The 27,529-nt window shown below is 36.0% G+C and overlaps 2 protein-coding genes and 1 pseudogene across 7 annotated transcripts; 1 reads left to right on the top strand and 2 right to left on the bottom strand.

The window, feature by feature from the left end:
* Positions 1-1,185: 1,185 nt before the first annotated feature.
* LOC113057485 (uncharacterized) lies at positions 1,186-10,148 on the bottom strand. 4 transcript variants are annotated; one of them, XM_026224914.1, is made up of 8 exons: positions 10,043-10,148; positions 9,242-9,364; positions 7,230-7,271; positions 5,928-6,994; positions 5,694-5,849; positions 3,803-3,895; positions 3,475-3,729; positions 1,186-1,807 (listed from the first exon to the last, which is right to left on the bottom strand). In XM_026224914.1, exons 2-8 carry the CDS (start codon positions 9,324-9,326, stop codon positions 1,706-1,708), a joined length of 1,800 nt encoding a protein of 599 aa, XP_026080699.1. In that variant the 5' UTR covers positions 9,327-9,364; positions 10,043-10,148; the 3' UTR covers positions 1,186-1,705. The 4 variants fall into 4 exon arrangements, with proteins under 4 accessions (XP_026080699.1, XP_026080709.1, XP_026080703.1 ...); XM_026224924.1 differs by having other exon boundaries at positions 7,230-7,268; XM_026224918.1 differs by lacking the exon at positions 10,043-10,148 and adding an exon at positions 9,638-9,985.
* A 3,416-nt stretch (positions 10,149-13,564) lies between these two features.
* LOC113057435 (uncharacterized) lies at positions 13,565-17,983 on the bottom strand. 3 transcript variants are annotated; one of them, XM_026224872.1, is made up of 12 exons: positions 17,701-17,983; positions 16,943-17,114; positions 16,630-16,834; positions 16,280-16,553; positions 15,993-16,170; positions 15,804-15,880; positions 15,534-15,714; positions 15,209-15,457; positions 14,889-15,060; positions 14,677-14,813; positions 14,222-14,521; positions 13,565-13,936 (listed from the first exon to the last, which is right to left on the bottom strand). In XM_026224872.1, the coding sequence occupies exons 1-11, from the start codon at positions 17,974-17,976 to the stop codon at positions 14,232-14,234; spliced, it is 2,211 nt and encodes a 736-aa protein (XP_026080657.1). In that variant the 5' UTR covers positions 17,977-17,983; the 3' UTR covers positions 13,565-13,936; positions 14,222-14,231. The 3 variants fall into 3 exon arrangements, with proteins under 3 accessions (XP_026080657.1, XP_026080650.1, XP_026080665.1); XM_026224865.1 differs by lacking the exon at positions 13,565-13,936 and having other exon boundaries at positions 13,974-14,521; XM_026224880.1 differs by lacking the exon at positions 13,565-13,936 and having other exon boundaries at positions 13,974-14,521; positions 16,633-16,834.
* A 646-nt stretch (positions 17,984-18,629) lies between these two features.
* On the top strand, positions 18,630-26,750 carry LOC113057572 (gastrula zinc finger protein XlCGF57.1-like; annotated as a pseudogene).
* Positions 26,751-27,529: the final 779 nt, after the last annotated feature.

The raw sequence follows: 27,529 nt of genomic DNA, 5'->3' as shown, positions 1-27,529 counted from the left end.
CTTTCAGACACAGAGCAGGAAAGACATTTTGCAGGGCCTCTGTTTAGCCGTTCCAAAATACCTCAATTTAAAAGCAAAGATAAAATATTAAAATGACCACCTGTACATCTAATGGCTGTAGTTCTATTTTATATTAAAAGTATCCTTACTATCCAGATATTATTTATTTAAAACAATATATTCAACTGGCGGTATTCCCCCAACGTGTGTTTTCCATCAGTTGTTTGGCCTTCAGCCTTTTTACGCAGTGCTTTTCATTTACTGTAAGATCGCTTTACACTAGTGAAAGTTAACTTCTTCTTAAAGTTCAGTTGTATTTTACTGCATCCGCATCCTTCCATCCTGTAGATTGTGTACTGTAAAATAACAAATATACATTTTGCTTAAAGTCAGTAAAATTTCACCTACAATTTTAAACGTGTTTTAAACACATTGTGTGTCATTAAAGCAAGGCACACTGTCTATCGTCTTATTTTTTTATTAACCTGATGACTCAATGCAGTGCTAATTTACTTCAGTAAACAATCGGTCATACTCATTAGGTTACAACAGCTGTTTCAAATTTATTTGCTTCATCTGTCAGCTCTATTGTCCCCAACAGAAGATCGTCATGTAAACTAATTAAATGTTATATTTTAACCGTCTACACAATCATCTAATTCCTATATAAATTGGCAACTTAAACCACACGCGAAAACATACTCTCTTTGTAATAAGATTAAACAGATCAGGGAGAAATATAAAGTACTCACCAGGATTTCAATCAGCTTTACATCTCCGATATGGGCTCGAGGCGACTTGAAACGCTGAACCTCTTAACAACCATACTCCAAGTAAGTTCAGCTGAGCGAGAAGCGTACCCCCAGCCAGGATTTCCTTCAGAAAACTCGAGAAAAAAAAAAAAAAAAAAAACAGTGTTCCGATGGAAGGACCACTCACTCACAGACTAACCGGAGTGAAAACTGACGCTTACAGAAATTCTGAAGAGACAATAAAAATACTCCCTCAGAAAAAGTTAAAAATAAATCTCGAACGAGGCCCCATTTTAATGTTACGGCTGACTCATAAACCGCAACATAAGAGGCAAACAACAAATTCTTTAACAATAAAGTAATTTATTATCAAACCAAATAAACAATTCAAAAGAAACGACGTCTAGGGGGAAAAAAATAGGACACACGCGTGTGGTTATTAAATAAACAAATATAGCAAAGGGATGATTAATAAGAAAATAAAAATGTACAAATGACAAAGTTGGGAGAAGTGAGGGCGAAGCAAACCACCTCTCACTCCAAGTCACCGGCCTTATACTCTGGTGAGTTACTCAATGATTGAATACACCTGTTGCCCAATTAACATGTGCACTGTGTAGCAGAGCCAGCAGGGGGCAAACAGGCAGGCGTAACATAGGGGATTAATATGAATTCGTGTATGAGTGGTCTTGATGCACTGATCACTTTGAAGATCATTGGTGTCTCTCTCCCCTCCCTCCAGGACATTTACGGAACCCGTCTCACCTGTAAACCCCTCTGCATCGCAGGTGATCCCACCCACCCATCACACAGCTTCTTCAGCCAGCAGTTATCAGGGAGGAGACTGCGGAGGCTCCAGGCCAGGACCAGCAGACTGAAGGACAGCTTCATCCACCAGGCTGTCAGGAAGCTGAACTCATTCCCGAACTTACATATCACAAACACAGCTCCAATCATGGCATCCTCCATTCCTCTGTGCTAAATTGACTGCAGTCGCCGGCTGAAGTTACTTCAGTGTTCCTGTTGGTGGTCCGAATGCAACCAGGAAAATGGCCCTGGGGGGAAATTAGTTCCTCAGGAACCGTTGTGATGAATAGTTCCTAGTACTGTGTGATGTGAAGGCGCCTAATGTCACTTTACCAGACCTCTTCAAACACCTTAGTGCGTATTGTCAGTATATGATTCTCTAAAGTTTTGCATTAGATTTGAGCTGATTGTGTAGTCAGTTAATTACTTTAATTCTTTGTTGAGTTCAGACTAAGGTTTACCTTATTCGTCTCATAGAAACAAGTCTCTGTTTTCACGTTAATTCTTCATTTTATTGCACTTTATCTATTCATAGTGTTCATTAGTAGTTGTTAGTTACTATTGTCTACTGTTGGTTTCATGAGACAGACTATGGATGACTTATAGCAGCACACATGGAAGAAAAAATGTATTGCTCAAAACTTGTTATAGGTTAGGTTATTCCCAAAACACAATTGTTCCAACATTGCTTAACAGTTACAAGGTTCTCACTTCCTCTCGAAGTGGTGGTTTTATTTACATCCAAACAAAAGAGCAACACATATACATAGAGGTCAATAAATATGGTGAACATGGAAGCTTGATTTTACGGTGCCTCATTTTACAAACGGTGAAAACGGTGTGATGTGTAATAAACTCCACATTCAGTAAATGTGAAAACTAAGGGCTGATGTTAAAGGACTTCAGGAGGTTGACTGACATTAGGTCAAGTGTTGACAGATAAATGTGGATATTGTACTGACTGAAGAGTAAATCTCTTCAGAACATAAATATATATATATTTTTTTATTGTATAAAATCTGAGAGCTCTCGGTCCCTTCATAGACAGCAACCACAATGTTCCCAGGTCCAGAAACATAGCAAAGACATGTGACATCAGTGGTTCAACTGTAATTTTCTGAAACTATAAGAATACTTTTGTGTACAAAGAAAACAATTCACTCAATTCTTCTCCCAGAGTTACGGTCTTCTACCATTTTGTGATAAAAACTAAAATGACATGATCTTTGTTGGGAAAAAATTATGACCTGTTCTTGTAGAGAGCAACCAATTTTTCAGGATGCGTGTATACAGTTTTAGATTTGACTCAGTCATGTCCATGCAAACTGTTACATTATTTTTTGAGTACTGCTTATTTATTTCACTTCAGTAGAAACAAATAAGACATTACAATTCCAGTATTAACAACTGTTTAATATAAAAGTAGTGGCAACTTTTTTTTGGTCCAAATAATTTGGTAATCATCAAAGTTTTGCAGGCTCTTAGCAGGAGTTTTCTGATGGTGGATTTTGGAGGACTGCATACAGCGCTTCACAATTTAGATGAAAAGGAGTATCCACAGATTTAGTGTTGCCAAAAGCAATCATGAAATAAAAGATGTTTTTCAAAGTTATTTTCTAAGTAAATGTGGTTTTACTTTCAAAAAGAACAAAGAAAACATGAGAAATTTCAACAACACTCATTGGCAGTTCACTTGTGTACATCCTAGCTAACACTAACGCCATTCTTGCTTGGGCTGTTGTTTTCAGCCCAAGTTTTTCAGTACACAAGTTTTTTTTTAAACTGCCAACTGTCAAGAGCACAGATGCTGTAATTGTATGCACAACTTAACTTCTTCACATCAAATTTAAATTTGATGACAACAGCCTAATTTCTCACACTTTTAGTACAACAATTTGTTTTTTAGAGATATTACCTTTGGGCAAGATTTCATATCATCCAGCTCGAGAAAGATCTTTTGAAATGCCTCAAAGGTGTTTTTCAGTTCTTTTGGGTAGCTGAGGTTGAGTGCATATATTAGTCCCATTAGCAATGCACAGGCCCTGGGTACGTCCAGGTCTTGCTGGACTACTGTTCCCTCAATCACAATTCTTGCAGTGGCTGGTTCTGATATCGTGGAACCTCTAGTTATAATAATCTTCATCACTTCATTGGAAATATCCCCGTAATCCTAAAAAGGTCCAAATCAATGTTGGTTTAAGTTAGAACATATTTGGAAATCAGATTAACTATGTCTGACTTACCGAATGTTCTTTAAACAGCTCTTCCTCGTTTTCTCTGAAATACACCACTAAGGAACGGATAGCAGCCTCTCTCCTTCTTTCCAAAGAATAATCCTGTAAATGAAAAAAGGTTATACTGCTTGTCCATTCGAAATGGGCTTTTAAATACACAACTCTTATAAAAAATATTAAATAAAATAAAAAAAGACTAATTAAAGATGAGGTTTATGACTAAACTGTACCAATTATTGATTTCTACTAGGGCTGTAGCTATCAAATATTTTAGTAATCAAGTATTCTACCAAAAATTCCATCGATTAATCGGATAAAATGTGTTTTTGCTTAAAGTGCAATATTAATTATGCAGGAGAAAATAAGACTACGTTCCCTTTTTTAGAAAATTTTTATTTTTATTTTTTAAATGCATACATGAAAAATAAACATTTAATTATTACCCATTGTTTCTCTGTCTGTACTTGTACCGTGAACAATGACAAAGTTGAAAGATGAATTAAGTGCCATTCAGTTGGGGTTTTAAATAAAGCTTTTTCTGAGATGCACATTAAACACATAAAACATTAATTTATCGTTTAATTATTGAAAATTAACAACTTTTTGGTAAATAAAAGGGTATTTACTATTAAAAATAAAACATGGAAGAAATGTAGTGTGATTAAACCTTAAAAAAAAGCTTGATTTCTTTTTAGTGGTAGGCTATGTACATTCTGCTGAACAACAGTCTTTAACTGGACTTTTATTTTGATGGGTTGATGTGTCTTTACAGTTCTGTGTATGTGATGTGACGCTCGTTTTACTCAAATCAAACGGTCAAATGCTCATGAAGTAACCGTCACAGCAGTTCTGGAGATGTTGTTCATGTGTTCACGTCTTTGAGTGAGAGGAAAGACGCTGAAATCACTGTGAGCGTCACATGCGCTTCAGTGTGTGTGATAAAGGAAGTCCAGCTTCTGCTCCATTCATTAACAGAGACACACAGAACATGCAGGATTCATATTTAAATTGACTGTTCCGGCTTAATATTTACAGATATTAGTCCATATCGTGATTTGATGTAAGTGCAATGACCAATTTTTTATTGATTCATTAACAATTTGGCAAATTCCATGCCATTCCGTGTTAAACTGTAAATTCTGTTTTTATGACTGGATTCTGCGATTCCCTCCGCGTTTTCTGCATCGCGGAAATCATAGGGCCCCATTCGTGGTATGCAAACCCTATCTTGCAATGAACATATGCCTCGATGTTCTCTTTACGTTTCCCTGCGTCCTCAAATCAAAACACTGCTGACTCCTTGCATTATGCGATTTCGGACGCAGCGCTTGTGTCTCCTTCTGCTTTATGGGTAATGTAAACGCGCTGTGTCACATTAAAAAAATCATTGCGCAAGAACCTGACGTGAGATTTAAAATAAATTAAAAGAAGCTTCGAGGCAGAGGAATTTGCCTCAATCATTTTTTTGTAATCTAATCTAGTTACTCGAGGAATCGTTTCAGCCCTAATTTCTACCAGTTTAAAATCACAATTAACTGGTCATTAAAATAATAATAATAACTATTATTCATTTGAAATTGTATTTCTGGTCACCCATCAAATATTCCAATATTCACACTTTAGCGACAATAATTCAGTTTTTCTGTAGGATCTAGTAGATAAAGCAGTGATTTCAACATTCTCACACATTATAAAAATGTTTCATTATGATTAGTATTTACAATCTTTGGCACTCTTAATTCTGTTTACGTGCAGGTGGAAAAGTACAAATTTAGAGGTATTTCAATGTGCTTTGAAGGACAGTGTTTGTAGCTAACAGGCTCTGAAAGATGATGTTTGTTTGTCTCTTTTTTGTGTTTGTAGTGAGGTTTCTACTTGTAAACGTTACATTTATTCATACCTCTAGTAGCATGTTCTTAATATGCTGAATACTGATTTTTGAAGACCGTCCCCTTGAGAACACCAAGGACATTAATTTAGGAGAGTACTGGTCCAGTTTTGCCATGAACGTTGCCTCCAGGTCAACAGTGGTGATCCTTCTGAATTCTTCGTTTATCTGTAAAAAATAAGGCACAGATTGTTAAATGTAGAAAACTGAATGCAATCTAAAAAACTTTTATGACAATATATTTACCTGTGCTGGATCAAAAAGTGCAGGCCATCTGTATTTCAAGTCATTTAATGGTCTTGCTTGACTGACAATTTCCTGCCTGCGAATAGAGAATGTCTTTGCCATTTTTTCACTGATTATTTGATGGTCCACACCCCTAATAATTTCATTAAGGAGCTCGACCCTTTCATTTTCCAAGCTTTCTTCAGTTTCTCCATGTGGGTGAGGGGGTAAAAAGTTCACCTCTGCCTTTCTTGGCTTTTTAATATTTTTTGCAGGTGCTCTTTCATGTGCTCGCTTCTTTTTGAGAGAGTTAACATCGAGCTCGGGGCATCCAAGGCCTCTCAGTTTTGCTCTATAGTTGCCCATTTTATATTTTAGTCTCTGTCGCCATCCATAGCATCCATTATATGAGCCCGGTTCTTTAAGGCAGGGATATTTCTGAACCAGAGCCTCAGCAACATCAGATAACTGCGCGCTTGTTGGGTAGGCCACATACTGAAAGATGTTTTCAGCTAATTTCTCTAGGATGTCTGGAAGGATTGGTGTAAAGTTGAGTTGGGTTCCATCCTTCCTGAAAGCCTCACTTCCTGCGGCAAGCACAAGTTCTGTATCATAGGCAAAGCGAGGTACTGAGAATTCAGTAGGCCAACGTTGTGAACGCTGAGTCTTGTGTTCAGGTGATGGAAGTATCAGTGTATCCTGCGATTCAGAAAAGGAACTGCTGATAGAAGGATAGATGTCGGTCACTGAGGTGTGGACAGAGGTTTGGATGCAGGTCTTTGATGCACTTTTAAAGGAATTCTCCACATCAGTAAAAGTCAAAGTAAGTGTGGGAGGTTCAACAATGTGAATCACCTTAATTGTGTCCTTGTCTTTAATGTCACTTGTTGAGGTAAGAGAGAAATATTCCTCCCCGAAATCAGCATCCTTATAATGCAAAGTAAAGTTCCCATTGAGGACAAATGTCTTCCTCACAATAGACTCGAGTTCACTCACAGTCTCAGGGATTCCCTGAGGCAAGTCCAGTTTGCGAATGTCATGGTCTTGAAGAATGATACGAAGTTTGGCTGGACAAGACTTTGGAGCTTCTGTAAGAGAAACCACATCAGTGTGAGTTACAGAAAATAAAGGGGATGAATCTCTTTCCATATAAACGTCCCTTGTCCACTTCAAACTTCAAGCATTAAAATTCATGTAGACTTACCAATGCATGACAATGCAAATGCAAAAAATAAATAAAAAAGGGATAAACAACCAGCAAGCCAATATCGCAGACTATTAAATGGATAGTTCACCCGAAAAAGAAAATGACTATCTGCTTACCCCCAGGGCATCCAGGATGTAGGTGACTTAGTTTGTGTTCTACTGAAGAAACAAAGACTTTAAACTCAAACTGTTGCAGTCTATCACTCTTATGATGCAAGTGGATGGGAATCACAACTAAAACATATTTGTGGGTGAATTATCCCTTAAAGGCCAATTCACACTAAGGACAATAACCATAAAGATACAGTTGAAATTTTTTTTTTTCAATAAAAAAAAGAATAGGCAAAGTCCACACAAAAGCTATATAACGATAAAGGCCCAGAAAAATTATATTAGTGGTCGACTGACTTTTTTATTTTATTTTTTTAATATAAATATATAGACATATATTTTTTATTTTAACAAGAGGGAGGAGCACTGTGCGCACTCAGGCACTGCTCTGCGCCATCAAAATAAATGTCTCGAACACATCAACCAAGCAGAAAAATTTATCAGCCGATGCCATTATTTGAAAAAAGACAAGTATTGGCCGATATATAAAAAAAATATAATATATTCTTAATTATATATTACACTAAATATACAAATAAGAAAACGTTATAAAAGACATTTCAGATCTACACTAGACAAACATTATAAAATACATTCAGGTGATGCATATTTAAATAAACCAGTTAAACACACCTCTGAATTAAACTATTGTCTGTTTACATAAAAAACAGTACAGTTCAATAAAAAATGCTTTCCTGCAAACAGAGAGTTAACTGAAAACCAAAATTTTACTTATAAGCCAGTAAACAGTATTTATATTACTTACAGTTATATATAAGTAATAAACAGTGCTCAGTCACAGCATCATGTAAGAGCTAGTCTCAGTCTCTCTGTGAAACCTGTGACTTAAAGGTACAATTTGTAAGACATATGCAGTAAAATATCCAAAAACCACTAGGCTAGTGTTATATATTTAGTCCAGCTGATTACTAACATCTCTAATGTTTTCAACTACTTGTAAATCATGAGATAATTCCCATTATAAACAGTGACACGGGGCAATGACGTTAGTTTCCCTTTGTTACCGCCTTTACTGACAAACCACATGACAACAGTGTCGTGGACAAATGCGGAAGTAGCTTTGCGAAAAACTTCAACTAGAAAGAGATGCCGATCTTGCTTGTGTTTTACTCGACAGGTGAGTTGTTTTGATTCGTATCTTTACAGAAAACGTATTCTATTATAACGATCAACAAGATTAGTATTATGGAGCATAAACACCAAACGCGGGGCATCGCGTCTCCAGACCCGCGCGAGGACGCGTCTAATTCGCAGTCTGATCGCGTCTTTGCATTGACTTTGTATGTAACGTTAATCTACTCAAGCAAATCGTTGAAATCGCGTTAAATCCATAATTTATCTTTCCGTCTGATTGATGGCCGTCAGAGGTTGGGTAGAAGACAACAAATCCCATCATTCCACGCTCCTTTCTTAGCATCATCAAACCACGCGATTGTTATTGTTTTGGTAGAGCGCCCTCTCGTGGCAGGTCCTACAACCTGTACCTTTAAGAGACCGTTTGTTTCTAATACCATTTCAGTTTTGGTCTTAGCACTAATCCTAGATCAACGTCAGATACTGAGGGTTTTATAAGAAGTGAAAGTCACAACAGATGTTTTCTTTACAGGCTAATTCATGCCTTTTATTTGAACTCTGTGATGCTAACAATCAAGCAGTTTGATTCAAACCATATATTAGGTTGCTGATCACTGGATTTTAAAGCCTTAATTCAGTAAATATATTGAAAGACAAACTTGAAGACAAAAAAAAAGTTAAGTCACACATCAGATTTATACAAAATGCCACTGGGTAGTTATTTACTTTAAGCTAACAAACGTTTTAAACTACTTTCATATTATTTTGAAAAACAACATGTATGTCCACACTCAATATCAAATAAATCAGATTTATTTAGGACCCTCATTTGACATTCTTCAAAAATAAAATATCTGTACAACACAACATTTTAATAATGATCAAAAACTGACTTGAGTTCAGCTCTGAGATAGAAAACCAACCTGTTTGTTCCTCGGCCTCCTCGTGTTTGACTCTGAACGATTCCTCAATCCTCATGTCTTCACTCTCCACTTTAAAAACCGCCATCTTTACAACAGTGTGTCACATGGATCTCATTCGCTTCTCTGTGTGTTTGGAAACATAACCAAGTTTAAGATAAGCATCAATAAGAGGAACAGACATGAACCCAAACTAAATCTCTGTGTGTGCTTCGGTCAGCTCCCTAGTTTAGTAGTTAGCGCACTGGTGAAGCCCGATTAACTTACACAAAAACAATAACAACAACACTCAAAACAAGCAATTCTAATAAATAATAAAAACCAAAAATTTTACCTACGCTTCATGGTTAGTTATGGTTTATATTTGTATTTAATAATCTGAAGATAAGAAGAGATTACACTTTAAGAGACAGACTGCATTGTTATTAAAACGATTTCCATTTGTTTGTGAAAGCATGTCACTCTCTCGACCAGGTGTCCTCGCGTGCAGGGACTCGAGCGCAAAACTGAATCATTTCGCGAAGCATTTGGTTCAAATGACTCGAATTCTCGACAAACCCATGTCCTAGCGCTGAATTCGTGTTTACTTTAAACTGATTCACAAAATGAGACGCATCTTTTCTGTTACTCGTGAATGCATGCGCTTCACAAAGTAAATAACGAGCAGTAATGTTAGATACAGAATAACATTGTTATATTTAATAAAGCTTGCTTGGTTTATGTCGCCTGTGAAAGAAACTATAAAACAGACTGAACAGTTTGCATGTATTTAAAAAAAACTTTCAAATGGTTAAAAACACAAACCTCTCTTCAGTCGAAACGCAGCAGCGCGGCGCCGCCTTGTGACGTCACACAACCAGCCCAGAACAAAAGTCCCAAAACAGGAAGCTAGTCGGTGCAAACAAAAGGACATTCGTAAGCCAGAAGTAGAGGCAGAAATCTTTTAGGTTTTGGATTTTTTTTATTAAAAAAAAAAAGGTACCATGGTTCACAACTGTTGATTGCTTTTGAAGCATTCAAGAAAATGTTTATTAGGCAAGTCAAGTCATTAGGATTGGATAAATATCCCAGACAGCAAGCAGTGTGGCCCAGATCTGGCCCGAATCGATTTCACGCGGGCCGGATCTGGGCCAACACTATATTGCTGTCTGAGTTAAAGTCTGTAAACGGTTTCATTAAATCAACATCAAGAAATAAAATAAATGAATAGAATGAAATAAATAAAAGATGGCACATTTTGGCATGAGAGTGAGAGAGGTTGGTTTGTCCCTGGCAGGAAGAACAGAAACTCAAGGAAACCTAAACAAACAGAACACAAACGTGACAAATCTGAGCAGCTGAGTTCTTAGCCATCTTCAAGTAATGACTGAAAACACATCTCTTCTCTCCTTATTTGACCCTCTAATTCAGTGGTTCTCAAACTGGGGAATGCAAAGGGTATCTGAGAGAAAGTGGACATTTCGGAATAAATCATGAAAATTGGCAATTGTATTTTTATATGAAATTAGGACTACAAAGAGGTGCATTAAAAATGAAGTCATACATTTAAGTTTATTGGAGTTATTGAGAACTGGATCCGGTGTCAGGAGCAGTGTCTGCATGAGAAATGGTGTAGGTTAGGAGAGGTTGAGATAAAATGGAAAGGTGGCTTCTTAAAAGAGGACAAGCTCCTCCGTCAGAAGACGAACATGTGTTCAGAGCCTCAAAAATACAGCAGGGTTAAAGCAAAAAAAAAAAAAAAAAAAAATTCCTGGGGGTTGCAGGGGCAGACACATACACAGGGTTATTTGGCAAACAAAAAAAAATGAAATTATGTTCCTTGAAACTAACTAGTAACATTAGTTCGCCATTAGCCCTTGACCGGCTCAGACTACAAATTATGGAGGGATATTTGAAACCGCAATAATAAAGAAAGGTGGTCCGGACACATGTAACATGATGCGTTTGATATCAGGTTTTGCTGGTTAGCTTTGTCCTTGACATGGTACACGATGAACTACAATCTAGAACACAAAATTGTTTTGTTCAAAAGATTTAATGGTAAATTAAATATTAGGATCGAAATCGAATAGAAAATAAACAAAGACAGTTTTCTACAGAAAACTTCACGCCGGTTCAAATGACAACAACAACATTAAAATTAAAAACATTAAAGGGGTCACAAGATGCGATTTCAAGTTTTCCTTTCTTTTTGGAGTATTACAAGCTGACTGTGCAGACATAAGATCCCTGAAGTTGCAAAGACTAAAGTCTCAAAACCAAAGATTTTTTTATTTTTTATTTATGAAAAGACTCTGCCACACACCCCTAAAACGGCTCATTCAAACACATCACCACGTCTACAACACTATGTGGAAATATTTGCATAATACCGCCTCCCTTTTCAGATTATTGCTGATTAGTGTTGCCAAGTCTGAGGTTTTCATGCAGGTTTAAGCAACCCCAATAACATGATATTTAGCCCCTAAAATTCAAATTTCACTAGAGTGTACGAATCCCATGTACGAATAAGATTTTTACCAATTTTACCAAATATATATATATTTTTTATACCGTATTTTCCGGACTATAAGTCACACTTTTTTTCATAGTTTGGCTGGTCCTGAGACTTATAGTCAGGTGCGACTTGTTTATCAAAATTAATTTGACATGAACCAAGAGAAAACATTGCTGTCTCCAGCCGCTCTATGCTGCTCAGTGCTCCTGTAGTCTACACTGAAAACATAGTGCGCTTTCTCGCGGCTGTAGATGGTAATGTTTTCTCTTGGTTCTTGGTTCTAAATAAACGCATCTTTTAGTCCAGTGCGACTTATATGTTTTTTTCCTCATCATGACGTATTTTTGGTCTGATGTGACTTATACTCAGGTGCGACTTATAGTCCGAAAAATACGTTAGTAATTGAGTGAGTTTTGTATTGAAAACCCAAGAGCTCATGCTCCTAGGCAGGCCATTGCTAGTGGGGTGAAAGGTGACGACGATTATGGGGACCACGGCTGATAATGGGTCCCCCAAACCCCCATCCCCCCACCCGATTATGTCAACTGTTTGCCTGAGGCCAACCAAAAAAGATGATCACGACAGTCAACAGGCCACTGCTGTGTGTTGTAAGGAAGGCTTATCATTTTCACAGGTTTTTAAGCCTTGTCACTTACCAATTTAAACATTCAAAAGCGTTTAAAGTATTTAAACACAAGACATGGAAAAGCTCAACTGAGTAGCTGATTACTCTCTCGCTGTGTTCGGTGCGCACGCAGAGAGCTATGTCCCCTCCTTTGCGAAGTTCTCCTCGAAGTTCCTCATGTCCTGCAGCTGAACGAACAAATACAAAATCATAGTTTAAACAAACAAAAGGATGTGAAAGAGCCCAATACAGCACCGCAGTGTTCTAGTGTTCAGGGCTCACGCAGGGAGGCATCTCAAAACGCTTCAACACCGAATTTGCCTCTCTTTGCTTTTGTACTGACAAATACATACAAAATTCCAGTCTTGGAAAGCAGGTTCGAAAAAACTGTCTATGTCTTAAGTGAAAGTAAAGTAAACAGTGAAGAAAGAAATTGGAAGGTATATCATTATAATGTATGCATTAAAGAGCACCTATTATGGCATTTAAAATGTTCCAAATATTGTTTTAGAAGTCTCCAACAACAGTTTTGCATGAATGCAATGACAAAAAAGACTTTAGTTTTCTTATAATATGCATTTATTTTTACCTGTTTTGACAGTGATTCTCAAATGATTTGTTTAGTGATTCACTTTTCAAAACCCCGCCTTTACGTGACGCTAATCTGCGGTGATTGGTCCGATGACCCAGTCAGTTGTGATTGGTATAGTCTGTGCAGATATTTTCGGAAACGGAACGCCCATCACCCTAAATGGTTTTCGGTATAACAAGTTTAAACACGTATAAAGTGTGTGAACAAACATGGCATAAATTTTACCCTATCAATTCGAGCCTGAATATGAAGGGGAAAACGTCTGGAGATGCGAATGATCAACAAACTCAATGTTAAGCATCAATTGTAACATTACCTTAGTTTTTGTCACTTCAGGCCAATGGAGCACGCTTAATATGAGTATTAATGTTAAATAATTTTGCTGTCATTAAGTGTAACGTAAGTAACAGATGAATTAATTGGCGATTTTTTTAGGTGCACGTGCGGAAACTGCATTAAAATGCCAAGCGAGACAGAAATGTTTGCTGCAAAGAAATACGACAGGTAATGCTGATCTATTGTTTATTCAATACTTGTGCTTTCGAAACTAGTACATGTTACATAGCACTATAGATTAAAATCACAATCTTTACGTGAAGTGAACACATTCTATATAGGGAGAAATTAAGTGCTCTAAATGTCCGTAAACTAAACTACTGTGTGATTTCATGCAATATTTTAATTTTCTGAGATTATAATATTGTGGTTTTCACAAGCTGTAAGCCATAATCATAAATTATAACAAATAAAGGCTTGAAATATATCACTTTGCTTGTAATGAGCCTATGATTTATTTTCAAATTTTAAGTTCCTGAAATTAATTGTTTTAATTTGATAAACACACACACACACATATATATAGACTTATACTTTTTCTTTGATGATAAACCTTTTTTTTCCCCAATATAGGTTGTAAAAAAAATGAACGAAGTTCCAGTCCCACCAACATGCATGCTGCATCATCCAGGCTTTGATCCGAATTGTCTGAAAATGCAGGACATCTATGTTATACAGATGTGACTATGGCCATCTAAGGCGAAGAAACACAGAGGAGTAAGTATAGTTTGATATTACTACAAATAATCAAATCTATATAATAACATTCTTATATTTTTATTGTATAAGTTGAACACGTAAATGACGAAATCGAAATAATGTTTTTATTTTCATTAATCTTTATTTATTAAAAAACAATATGTAATCATCTTATTTGGTCACATAGAAAAAAACATGTCTTTTATTTTTAGAAAGTTCCGCCATGTGGCATACCGCAGCTTTGTTAGCTGGTGCTGGGGCTACTTGGGTCGGAGTGTCCGTGTTGTCCTTCCGAGCCGTGTTGTGAACCGGATACGCCAGGAGTTTCCAGATCCGACTGGAGAGTACACCGGCTTTCGACCTCCGCTTGACTGAATCTTGAAACATGGCTGGCAATTGCTTCCACCTTTGATGGTCTGACAAACTCTGCACGAAGTGGCTTTGGAATGGGGATTGATTTCAGTTCTTCCACAAATGTAGAGGGGTCCATGACCACTTCTTCAAATACGAGCTTCAGTAGCTCATCAACATAAGCTGTAATAAAAACATTACATTTTTTTATTACTTATTTCATATTTTAGTTGGTTTTAGTTGGTGTTTGTAATTTAAATGTTACATTCCTTATTACACATTTATAATATATTATTTAAAAAAAAATTCAATTTTTAATAAAATGTTTTGTTACTTACTATATGTTGACTCTTTTTTTAATGGCCGCCCTTTTTTTGATTTCGGGAACACCAATCGGTACACCGCCTGTCCTGCCTTGGTTGTGGCTTGTTCTCTGTTGGCGTTTTCATTATGATGAAGCGCAGCAAGATACAGTCTGCAATAACAATAGACAGTTAAGGCCAGCTTCTCTACAATACGTTTCTAATTTTTTTGTTAATAGTCATATTACCTGCACAACATTCCGATGAAAGGGAACACTACATTTTTCGGTGCAAAACGCAGAATTAAGCTGTGGAAAGCCTCAAGGGAAGATGTCTGGAAACTGTGACTGAGCTTCTCCACATCTTTGAGCACCCTTTTGTTGTAAAGTATTTGTTCGACTTTGTGGACAGCCAGCGATCCTGCATTATTAGAAAAGTGTCAGTAATACCCAAATGATAGTAATACATTACCACTCCATTAATTATTTCACAGTAATAAATAATTTTTGCATATGTAACAATTTTTTTATTATTAATAAAATATATCATAGACAATATTAAGACTTACCTTGTTGAAACCATTTCTTTTGATTATTTGAAGCTACGAGTGGATGTTGGCACTTGGGAAAGATAGGATTGTCATGTGTGTGCACATTCTGGAGGTGGTTGACCAGTGAAGTCCACTTAGCCACCTTCTCTGGTCCTGATGTCGAGGAAGTGGCGCACCAGTAAACATGATTTCTGATGCTACGCAGCCACGGCCTCAACAATTCACAGTCCTTTTTTTTTGCCAGTTTATCTAATTTCTTAGACAAACCTGATATACAGAAATGAAAGAATAAGTAATGCATCAAAATTAAAATAAGTATATGGTTAAAAAGTCATACCCTAACCTTTCTCAAAGTGGCACACATCATAGAACTGTGTTATGTCACGCTCCCTGAGATACTTCTGGATCTGTGGATGACGGTCAGTGACGATGTAATCCACTTCTAAATCGTTAGACTCCAGCAGGTCCAGACATCTCTTTAGGCCTTCCTTCTCCATGTGATAGCTACCACCGACCTCACTGCTCTAAGTAAGCATCATAACATATATTAACTAAAATTACTTATTTAATTTTAACAGTCAATCATGTACTCTATTGTAAAAAGGTTACACACCTGAACAAGCTGTAGGTCAACAATAGTATTGCTATGCATGTGCATAAGAGTATAGCTGCCATATTTAGCAGAATGTCCTACATAAATTACAAATAAAACAATTGTTTAAACATATGATTTAATGCTCACATATACACAATTTGTAAACTTAATTTTGAGCTATTAATAAAAGACAAACGTATGGATTACCTGGGGAATCTGCACGCATATCTCCAGACAATGCAATCTTTCCTCCCTCTTGTAACTTTTGTATAATTTTTCGTTGCTCACTTCTCCACTTGTGTACAATTGCTGGTTCCAAAAAACTCCTGCAATGTCTCCTGAATGTGACGTACTGGTGAATTTTTAATTCCATGGCCTTGAAAATCTATCGTTTCGAAATGACCACAAATTACATTTGTAAATAATATTAACATTTATAATTTCACGCAAAATAAACATACGTTTCATTGTTGTAATACTGATTGCATGCCTACCTTTCGTAGTTGGATGAATGATCCCCCAGTAAAATGAGTTGCAGCTGATAACAGGAGGTTGCCCATTGGTGTACTTCCAATTATTGGTTGGCTCTGCCACTTACGGTTGTACAAACACTTGGGGCAAAGCTGCCTGATTGCAACATAAGTGCCTGTTCGTTGTAGCTTCATATCAGATTGCGAATTGCAAATTGGACACGTGGAGAACAACTCACACAAACATGTTTCAAACACAATGTATTTTGTGTCTGCATATGTGGAGCTTTGCCCAAACCTGATAAATAAGTAAATAAGTGTAATTAAAAAAAAACATGTATCAGTGACAAAGTGAACTTATAGATGTTTTTTACCACATTTCAGATTTCTGTGAAATTGTTGTGTCATCAGTGGGGTTAAAAGTTGAATCATGAGGTTCTGTTGGAATTTGTATGTCTGACTCCTCCTCCTCTCCCCCCTCTTCCTCCAACAGCAGAGGGATTTTTGGTGCTCTGAAACCAGACTTTACTGGTGTTGGTGCAAATGGTAAATCATAGGTGGTTGATGTGGTTGTTGAACCTTAAAAATAACATAAAATTACATTAAATTTTTTATGTATAAAAAAAGACATTTAAAAAGTGATATTAAACTCTTTAAAAATAAATAAAATATTTATGAAACGTATACCTGTACTCCGAATGTGAATGTTCTTCATTGTACTAGAGGACAGTTGGGTTCCAACAGATTTTTTCTGAAATTCATCTGTTTGCGTCATCACAGAAACAGTTTGTGGACAGTCAGTCTGAGAAGCCACATCCGATTGTAAAACTCTCCTTTGACTGCTCTGATATGATGTACTCTGAAAGAATAAAAGCAAATAATTTAATTGTTAAGGAAATGTTGGTGCATAAAAAGAAATAAACACACATAATTTACGTAAAAATTACAAAAAACAACATATAAGTTTATTAAAACATTGGTGCACATATTGTATCCAATGTCTGTATATAAGTAAAATGTTAGCAGTGTTTACAGAGATAATACTTATTGTTTAACACGGAGTACAATGATGCTTTTATAAATTGCATAGTGTTATAATAATGATAACAGTCCATTGCTTTGTAGTCTATAGTAAAAAATTAAAAATAAGATAAGGAATTTAATGGTATGTTAGCGCAAAGCACAATCAGTCTTTTTTTGCGTTAACTCTATGCATAAACATAACGTTTTTACAAAAAAAAAAAAAAAAATGCAGTAACGTTACATTACTACGAGGTATGACTCTATTCTTAAAGAAAACTCCGAAAACAACGACAAACAATTCATATATCTCAATACAATTGTCATTGAAGACCTAGAAGCTAAACAGTGCTTACACAACAAACCAAACAATTATTAAGCATGCTACATAAAACATAAAAGCAACAATTATTAATAACACTTACAGGTTGTGATACGGAGGAGGAAGCTGATGCAAATACACTTGGAACTGAACCTTCCTTCAATATCAGCCGGCTCGCGAATCCAAGTTTGATTGCATTTAAGTTGGTAAAGCAATCGTCTTCAAAATGGCGTGAACAAAGCACAAGGCTCGAACTACACTTCTGTGGTACAGTTGTATATATGAATTGTAGCCACTTAGTCTTCAAATGCTCATCCTTGGGCAGATGAAAAAAGTTTGCTTTTGAGTCGCACTTCAGAACACAGCGTCTCGTCGCCATGATGTTTTCTAGTTATCACTGGTCTCTTGGAGCGCAATAAGTGGGCGTGTCGTATTCAAATAACTTGACAAGTTGACGTCATCTAGTCAGAGAAAAAGCTTCGGTCTTCTAACGATTCATAAAAATGACTCCGAGTCGACTCTTACTTTTGAAAGACAATAACTTTATATACGGTGCACTGTCATATTTCAAACTTTGCAGGATGTTTTTGTTCACTTAGATCTATGTTACACACTACATGAAAGGTAAATTTCAAAATTCCATGATAGGTGCTCTTTAAAAATACAATGCTGGGACATTATTTGTCTCTTGTATGTCACTTTCGCTTTAGATATCAATTTCTCAAACTTGACAAGCATTTCATCAATATCAAATCTTGATCTAAATAATTTTTTCGATGGATACACATCAATGAATTTAAATGGAAGCTATTTTACTTTTGGGGAAATTGGAAAACAAAGGTAGCTCATTCTTATCTCTTTTAATTCATTTGAATCAAAATATATAATTAAAAAAAGAAACATATGATGAGTCGAAATGGGTTAAGTCTATTAATGAAAATGCTTCTTATAAATAAGTTCGTACATTTTTATTTTTTTAATTTATTTTTATATCTGACAGAAGTGCACTATCTGGGACTTTTATTTTGATCTGACGGTGTGACGTCTTAAGGATGCGCCACGCTGGGATTCGGCTGAAGAAAGGTTGGTGTTTTTAAGCTTTTTACAGGCAATTTAACATGAATGACAAAATATTGAATGTGACATTAAAATTATTTACCTTACATTTAGGAACGTTATGCTGTAAATAAAGCACACCAACACATGACTAACAGAAAAGGCGCGTCTAGTTTTGCTCACTAACGTTAACGTTATATCACTTTATTGTAAATATGAATTTGGTCACACTGTCAAACGCTGTTGGAAACTCCGAGCTCAGCAAAATTATTCACTGTTTCGAGGTTTCAAATACTATTGTATTGAATGAAACAACCAACCTGTTTTTTTTAATATATAATAATAATTATAACAACAATTATAAATTAAATGCATACATAACACAAATTCTTAATTAATAAATATTTAAATATGTAACTTAATTTGTGTCCTTTTAATAATTTGCAGTTCTAGTTTTGCATGTGTTTTGGCTAATCAGACATTTATCGCGAAGACTATATACCAAAACTTTCAATCTGTGTTCCCAAAAGCATCGTTTCCCAAGTATTATTACAAGATGCATTGAACTGTATTAGTAATGACAGAACTTTAAACCATACTTGCTTTTGGGAAACGCATCCCTTCTTGCCAGAGCACTGGGTGCAGACGGAAACACACAGAGATATTTAGTTTGCATTTATAAGCTATTATTTCAGCTAATTGTTCTCATCTTAAACGCACAGAAAAAACTCCAGATGAAGCGACTGGGATTCATGTGACATACCATTATCAAGATGGCATTTATTAAAGAGGAAAGTAAAGACATGAGAATTGAAGAAACATTCAGAGTCAAACAAGAAGTGACTGAGGAACAAACAGGTTGTTGTTTTTTTATTCTCAAAGCTTAATTCATTTGATCTACATTAAAATTGTCAACATTTACAGAAATTAATGATATTTCAGAAGAATGACTTGTCTAACCTTTCTTTTTGATAAATACAACACCATGATCAACCATATCACAATTGATACTTTTTCCCCCTCTAGTTTAATTGTATATATATATACAATACACATATTTTAACACATAAATTAAACGAACAAGATGTGCTTTAACTGCAGACTTTCAGCTTTAATTTGAGGGTATTTACATCCAAATCAGGTGAACAGTGTATGAATTACAACAGTTTGAATATGTGCCTCCCACTTTTTAAGGGACCAAAAGTAATGGGAAAGATTAACAATCATAAATCAAACTTTCACTTTTTAATACTTGATTGCAAATCCTTTGCAGTCAATTACAGCCTGAAGTCTGGAGATCAATTAGACATCAGCGTACGCTGGGTCTCATCCCTGGTGATGCTCTGCCAGGCCTCTACTGCAACGGTCTTCAGTTCCTGCTTGTTCTTGGGGCATTTTCCCTTCAGTTTTGTCTTCAGCAAGTGAAATGCATGCTCAATCGGATTTAGGTCAGGTGATTGACTTGGCCATTGCATAACATTCCACTTCTTTCCCTTAAAAATCTCTTTGGTTGCTTTCGCAGTATGCTTCGGGTCATTGTCCATCTGCACTGTGAAGCGCTGACCAATGATTTCTGAAGCATTTGGCTGAATATGAGCAGATAATATTGCCCGAAACACTTCAGAATTCACCCTGCTGCTATTGTCACCAGTCACATCATCAATAAATACAAGATAACCAGTTCCATTGGCAGCCATACATGCCCACGCAATGACACTACCACCACCATGACTGATGAGGTGGTATGCTTTGGATCACGAGCAGTTCCTTTCCTTCTCCATACTCTTCTCTTCCCATCACTCTGGTACAAGATGATCTTTGTCTCATCTGTCCATAGGATGCTGTTCCAGAACTGTGAAGGCTTTTTTAGATGTGGTTTGGCAAACTCTAATCTGGCCTTCCTGTTTTTGAGGCTCACCAAGGGTTTACATCTTGTGGTGTACCCTCTGTATTCACTCTGGTGAAGTCTTCTCTTGATTGTTGACTTTGACACACATACACCTACCTCCTGGAGAGTGTTCTTGATCTGGCCAACTGTTGTGAAGGGTGTTTTCTTCACCAGGGAAATAATTCTTCCGTCATCCACCACAGTTGTTTTCCATGGTCTTCCGGGTCGTTTGGTGTTGCTGAGCTCACCGGTGCATTCTTTCTTTTTAAGAATGTTCCAAACAGTTGATTTGGCCACACCTAATGTTTTTGCTTTCTCTCTGATGGGTTTGTTTGGTTTCTTCAGCCTAATGATGGATTGCTTCACTGATAGTGACAGCTCTTTGGATCTCATATTGAGAGTTAATAGCAACAGATTCCAAATGCAAATATCACATTTGAAATTAACTCCGGACCTTTTATCTGCTCCTTGTAAAAGGAATAATGAATTTTTTGAGATGTGTTGATGCCAAAAAATTTAAAATCACCTATTTTTCCCTTAAAATGATACATTTTCTCAGTTTAAACATTTTTCATCTATGTTGTATTCTGAATAAAATATTGAAATTTGAAACTTCCACATCATTGCTTTCTGTTTTTATTCACAATTTGTACAGTTACACAAAACCTGATCATGTCTGGAAGGCTCACAAACTTTAAAGTTGATATATATATATATATGTGTGTGTGTGTGCTAATGTTTGTCCACAAATGTCAAATAGTACAAAAAATACACACTGCATACTCCTTCGTCAGGCACACACTGACCAAAATGTTTCCACTTTAACTTTTTTTTTTAAATAAATGGATAATTACGGTGCTCAGGATATGACATGTTCAGTTCACTTAGTTTTGGCATGGCCACAACATAACCCAAGGGAACGTGATATGTTGTGGCCACAAGATCATTTTGATGAGGTAATGACATCCATATGTCATGACCTCGAGTTGTTATTTTATATTATATTTATTGTTATATATGCTTATTTCCCCTTTCAATTTGTGTATTGCTTTACCTAGTTAAGGTTTTGTATAATCATGCTAGTATTTGCTAGACTACCATATATTTTGCAAATTAAACGCCTGATAATTATGCCAAAAAGGTTTGGATTTTTTTTTTTATTGTATTTATGCATGTGTGTGATGATAAATGAGCATATTGTTTTTATTTACAAATTAAGCTACGTGAACGATTAATTCTTTGATAAAATGCTATAGTATTAATAATTATGGTCTATTAATTAGCCAAAATACAATTTAACATGTGAAATGTAAACTGCTGTCTATTATAAATTCCAGTCACCATAATCAAAGCTTTATTGGCATGTTGAGCATTTACAGTTGGCTATTATTTACAAAAGTATTCAGAAAGTTAAGTAAAAAAATATCAAAATGAAGGGAAATGAAAAAATGAATATAAAAATATAACCCATAATAATATGTTGATAATAAAAATAATAATATACAAATATTATGGTTAAAAGACAATCAATTAATGGACTTAAGACTGTGGGACAGATAAAAGTGTTTTCTTGAAGGCCTATTTTACATTATGCACTATTACATTTATTCATGATGTACTTCATTTAAATGCCGACTATCACTTAATACAGTCTGGTATAGCCAAGGCATGTGGTTAATATCATTTCTATAATAATAATAATAATTTCTTAATTTAAAAAAATAATCAATGATTCCATCTCTTATAATCCTGGGTTGCTGTGGTCACACAGGATTGTTTATTTGCATTCGAGAAAAATATGGCTTTCCCTCAACATAACATCTTGAGGTCACTAAATTAGGATGTTGTTACCTCGACAAAATTATCTCATGGACATGACATGATATCACAATCCCACAAGTTAATAGCACATTCCCACAAGTTAAAAGGGTTAGTTCACCCAAAAATTAAAATTATGTCATTAATAACTCACCCTCATGTCGTTTCAAACCAGTGAGACCTCCGTTCATATTCAGAACACAGTTTAAGATATTTTAGATTTAGTCTGAGAGTCACTCTATTGTTCGTTATCTGGCTCGGCTCGGTGTTCATCTTCAGGTCTCTCTTCAAAGCAGTTCAGTCAGTGTACTGTTTGAGTAAATAAATTACTCCGGGATATTGGTTTGTTTTAACTCAAGGAGTGTCAGCCACATTAAAAAGGTTAACAGCTTAAGTCATTTGTGGATTAATGCTTATTGGAGACGCGAACTGTTTAAAACGATTCAGTTCGATTTGGTGAACTGGTTCAAGAAGATCTGGTTACATCGAATGATTCGTTCACGAACCGGATATCACTAAACTGCAGTGAACGCGCTCACAAGAGACACGGAAGAGAAGACAATGCTGAATAATGTCGTAGTTTTTGCTATTTTTGGACCAAAATGTATTTTCGATGCTTCAATAAATTCTAATGGACCCTCTGATGTCACATGGACTACTTTGAAGATGTTTTTATTACCTTTCTGGACATGGACAGTAGACCGTACACACAGTTTCAATGGAGGGACTGAGAGCTCTCGGACTAAATCTAAAATAACTTAAACTGTGTTTCAAAGATGAACGGAGGTCTTACGGGTTTGGAGTGTAAGGGTGAGTCATTAATTGACATAATTTTCATTTTTCGGTGAACTAAACCATTAATATCTTGTGGCCACAACAAATCTAAGTGAATTAAACGTCAGCTTCCGAGCACCGTAGATAACAAGACGCTTTGGATGTGTGTACTTTGACTTTTTCTATATCCAGAAATGTCAACGCAATTTTAAAGGTCCTGTTTTACGTGCTTTTTTGAAGCTTTGATTGTGTTTACAGTGTGTAATATAACATGTGTTCATGTTTCGTGTGTAAAAAAACACAGTATTTTTCACACAATTCACCAATCTGTATACCGCTGTTTTCACTGTCATAAAAACTGGCTGATGACTTCCTTGTTCTATAAAGTCCCTCCTTCAGAAATACGTAACGGGTTCTGATTGGGCCAGCGGTTCCTGTGTTGTGATTCGACAGCAGCTTAGAGCAGGCTGCCCTCCTGCAAACGCGATTGGACTAGTTTGGGAGTCGTTTTGAGAAGCAAGTGGGCAGGAGCATGTGCTAGAGATGCATTTATAGTCACAGGAGCGTTTTAACTGACGAGATGCACATGAAATTCGCATTTGTTTTTTTGCACAGACCTACCATCTAGTTAACAAAGCTAAACAGCGTTGCCCTTTGTGTAATAAGTTACAGAAACTGTTAAACGCTCCAACTTAAATAATAAAATACATTTACCGGTTGTGGCCCATAAACAACGCCTTCTCCAGACAAAGAGGGAACTGCTCCATCTTTCAAGAATAATCTTTGTGCAAATCCGGCATTAAACTGATTGAGAAAGTTGTCCTCAGTAAAATATGCTGCACATAGTTTTATATGTGGATTATAATTTTCCAGAACCGAGTTAAACATAAATTGTAAATCTCCAAGTATAGTGTCCCTGGGAAGCCCACACAAATATGATTGGAGATGAAAATAACAGAGTTTCAAACGACATGGCAACTAAAACAAACACAGCTCTTCCTCCTCTCCGTCGGAGCGCAACAAGGCCACGCCCCCTTTTTCTGTATTCCTGTGGGCGGAGGTTAGTCAAAAAACTAGTGACATCATTAGTGACGTCATTACTGCAGGAACTAGAGGGATGTAGTCCAAATGGTTAGTTTTTTGTAGGCGAATTGTGTTAAATGAAATATCTCGCTTGGAATTGAACTTTGAGCTTTAGAATTTTACAGATATTATTTATACTCTAACAAGAACATTACACACTTACTAAAGTTTAAAACATGGAATTACAAAGAAGAGGACCTTTAAAGCTAATAAAGAAATCGTAGTTAACTTTAATAAGCAAAGGTTCTGTATTATAATAGGGTTTAACTGTTCGTAAATGGCATATGACAGTCTATAATATACCCTCCAAGAACTGAGTTTGACACTTATGATTTACACGTATAAATGCAACTTAAAGCAATTAAACGAGTTAACTTTTTTAACACCGTTAACAGTTTGTCTCTTTTCACTCTAGACCCAATGCAGCTGAAAGAGGAGTGTGAAGTACTGAGTGAAATGGAAGTGAAAGAACAGAATGAGAAACATCATGATTTCATAACTGGAGAAAAAATCAGTTGCCCACAGACTGAAAAGACTTCCTCACAACAAAGAGCTCAAAATACTGAAATTCGAAATTATTTATCCTGCTTTCAGTGTGGAAAGATTTTCAGTCAACATGGAAACCTTAAGACCCACATGAGAACTCACACTGGAGAGAAGCCTTACTCCTGCCAGCAGTGTGGAAAGAGTTTCACTCAAAAAGGTAACCTTAAGACCCACATGAAGACTCACACAGAAGTCAGCTCTTTTATCTGTCATCAGTGTGGAAAACATTTCAACAAAAAAGCAAACCTTCAAGTCCACATGAGAGTTCACTCTGAAAAGACGTTTTTCATCTGCCCTCAGTGTGGAAAACAATTTAACAGAATAGGAAACCTTAATTCCCACATGAGAATTCACACTGGAGAAAAGCCTTACACATGCCCTAAATGTGGATTAAGCTTCACTCAAATAGGAAACCTTAACAGGCACATGAGTATTCACACTGGAGTGAACCCTTTCAACTGCAAACTGTGTGGAAAATATTTTGTCCAAAAAGAGAGCCTTAAAAGCCACATGAGAATTCACACCGGAGAGAAGCCTTACACCTGCAAACAATGTGGAAAGAGCTTTACACACAAACCAGCTCTTAATGCCCACATACGAATTCACACCGGAGAGAAGCCTTACTCTTGCAAGGAATGTGGAAAGAGTTTCAATCAAAAACAAAACCTTAGAGTCCACATGAGAATTCACAACGGAGAAGTCCCTTTTTCCTGCCAACAGTGTGGACAGTGTTTCACTCAAAAATGAAACCTTAAAAGACACATGAACATTCACACCGGAGAGAAGCCTTTCACATGTAATCAGTGTGGAATGAACTTCCCAGACATAACACACTTAAATAAGCACACAATAATTCACTCTGGAGGGAAACCATTCAAATGTTACCAGTGTGGAAAGAGTTTTCGGGGAACAAAAAACCTAAAGACTCACATGAGAGTTCACACTGGACAGAGCCTTCACAGCGGCCAACTGTGTGGAAAGAGCTTTTCACAAAAAAGAAATCATCAGTCTTACAAAAGCTTCCACTCTGGAGGAGGGCCATTTAATTGTCAGTGTAATAAAAAAAATATTTTGTCATCACACTTACAGATACACCTGAAAAGTCATACAGGTGCGAGACCCTATTCTTGTTCTTTGTGTAGAAAGCGGTTCAAATGGCTCAGCAATTTAAAATGGCAACAGAAAGTATGAATCTGTGTAAAATTAAGAGTGCGTTCATATCACAGCTGAATGTGGACCAATTCTGAACATCACATTAAAGCACAAAGATTATTTTATAATTTCTGAGTTCTGAGTTATAAATGATTAGAGTGAGAATTAAGTTGCACTCATTAAAGTCACCCTGTAGACAAAATGTTTTATCCCCTAAAACTTCATCATCAAAATTACATATTTAAATGTTGTTTCTTGTGAAAATAATTTTCTCATGTCTAAAAGTAGATTGAATGTAACTCTACACCCTTGACTAATTTACTATACACAAATCTATGAATGCACAAATTAGCCCCGCCTCCACTCGGTCACACTAGCAATGGCCTCCTGATCCAATAACTGAACTGTAGTAAAGGCAATACATTGGCACATGGGAATATTGTTTAAACTAAACCATGTTTGAATCGGAAGAAGAAGAGGAGGAGATAATTTTACAGGGTCACTGACGAGCACATGCGTGTGAAGTGTGGACACCAATGCAGGAGAGGTGGGTCTATAACTCCTGGCTACTGCAACATCTGCAACCGAAAAATGAAAATTTGAGGAATTATATTAGGCCAAGGCTATGTCTAATCAAAACAAGAGCCAAGCATAACCTACAAAATGCATTAAGAGTCAGAAAATGCCTTATTCGCTATTTTATTTTTTATTATTATTATAATATTTCTGTGCTGTTACATGTGTCCTTTCTAAAATGGAACAGCTCACTCAATTTCCCCTCAGGTATTAATAAAGTGTTGATAAATTCACATTAAATTAAACTGAATTAAAACAAATTCATTAATGTTTTGTTTTTCTTGTCAAATACAGCGCAAAGTGGCGATCATTAGGTTGCAAGCACAATCACCTTGTGTAGAGTATGCAGTTATCTTACAGTAGCCATGTCTCTTTTCAAATATATGATCAGTATTTAAGGGTCTTTATGTGGAAGTATTATTATTTTTTGTACTATATTGCAATGGACAAATAATATTGTAGATATAATATTATAGATTTCTTTTGTAAACAACCTGAAGTTAAACTCTTATTTGTTGTGAAATAGGATGGTGTATTTGGTGTTAAATTTTACATTCAGCTCTGCCAATTGCATGAAAGGTTGGCAGCTAGAGGTGTGCGAAATTGACAAAAAATTATATCTATTTTCTTGAATTTTATCGATAACAACAACTTGACTAAATGTTACTGTTCTTATATCTTGAGTTCTAAAATGTTTTATATTCTTCATATTCTGTGTGGTGGTCAGTTCACAGCAGTGAAAGAATTGAAACTTTTCCACTAACTTTACATTTATTTTGACCTTTTATGATCATGTACCTTAAAGCCATTTTTTATATTTAATTGGTCAATTATAATAAGACATTTGGGCTGTTATCAAGCTAAATTAATCTTTGCAATGCAGAGAAAAAAAGACCCTGCATCTGAAATGGCATTTAGACACTGATTAATGCAAGACATTTATGCATTTAATCTGCAGTTACACATGCATAAACAATATTTTAATATTTGAAAAAACCTAAAAGTTGAATACTGATTTAAATATTTGAAACTTTAAATG

This window comes from Carassius auratus, chromosome 4 (genome assembly GCF_003368295.1).
Source record: "Carassius auratus strain Wakin chromosome 4, ASM336829v1, whole genome shotgun sequence".
In the NCBI taxonomy this organism is placed as follows: domain Eukaryota; kingdom Metazoa; phylum Chordata; class Actinopteri; order Cypriniformes; family Cyprinidae; genus Carassius; species Carassius auratus.
This window is presented reverse-complemented; position numbering and strand designations above follow the sequence as displayed.

Coding starts and splice junctions, on each gene's coding strand:
- LOC113057485 (XM_026224914.1), bottom strand. CDS start 9,326: ATGGCGGTTTTTAAAGTGGAGAGTGAAGACATGAGGATTGAGGAATCG. Junction 5,850..5,927: donor CACTTTTTGATCCAGCACAG/GTAAATATATTG, acceptor TATTTTTTACAG/ATAAACGAAGAATTCAGAAG. Junction 3,896..5,693: donor TTAAGAACATGCTACTAGAG/GTATGAATAAAT, acceptor TTTCATTTACAG/GATTATTCTTTGGAAAGAAG.
- LOC113057435 (XM_026224872.1), bottom strand. CDS start 17,976: ATGGCGACGAGACGCTGTGTTCTGAAGTGCGACTCAAAAGCAAACTTT. Junction 16,171..16,279: donor CATTCATCCAACTACGAAAG/GTAGGCATGCAA, acceptor TCGAAACGATAG/ATTTTCAAGGCCATGGAATT. Junction 14,814..14,888: donor TTCATCGGAATGTTGTGCAG/GTAATATGACTA, acceptor TTGTTATTGCAG/ACTGTATCTTGCTGCGCTTC.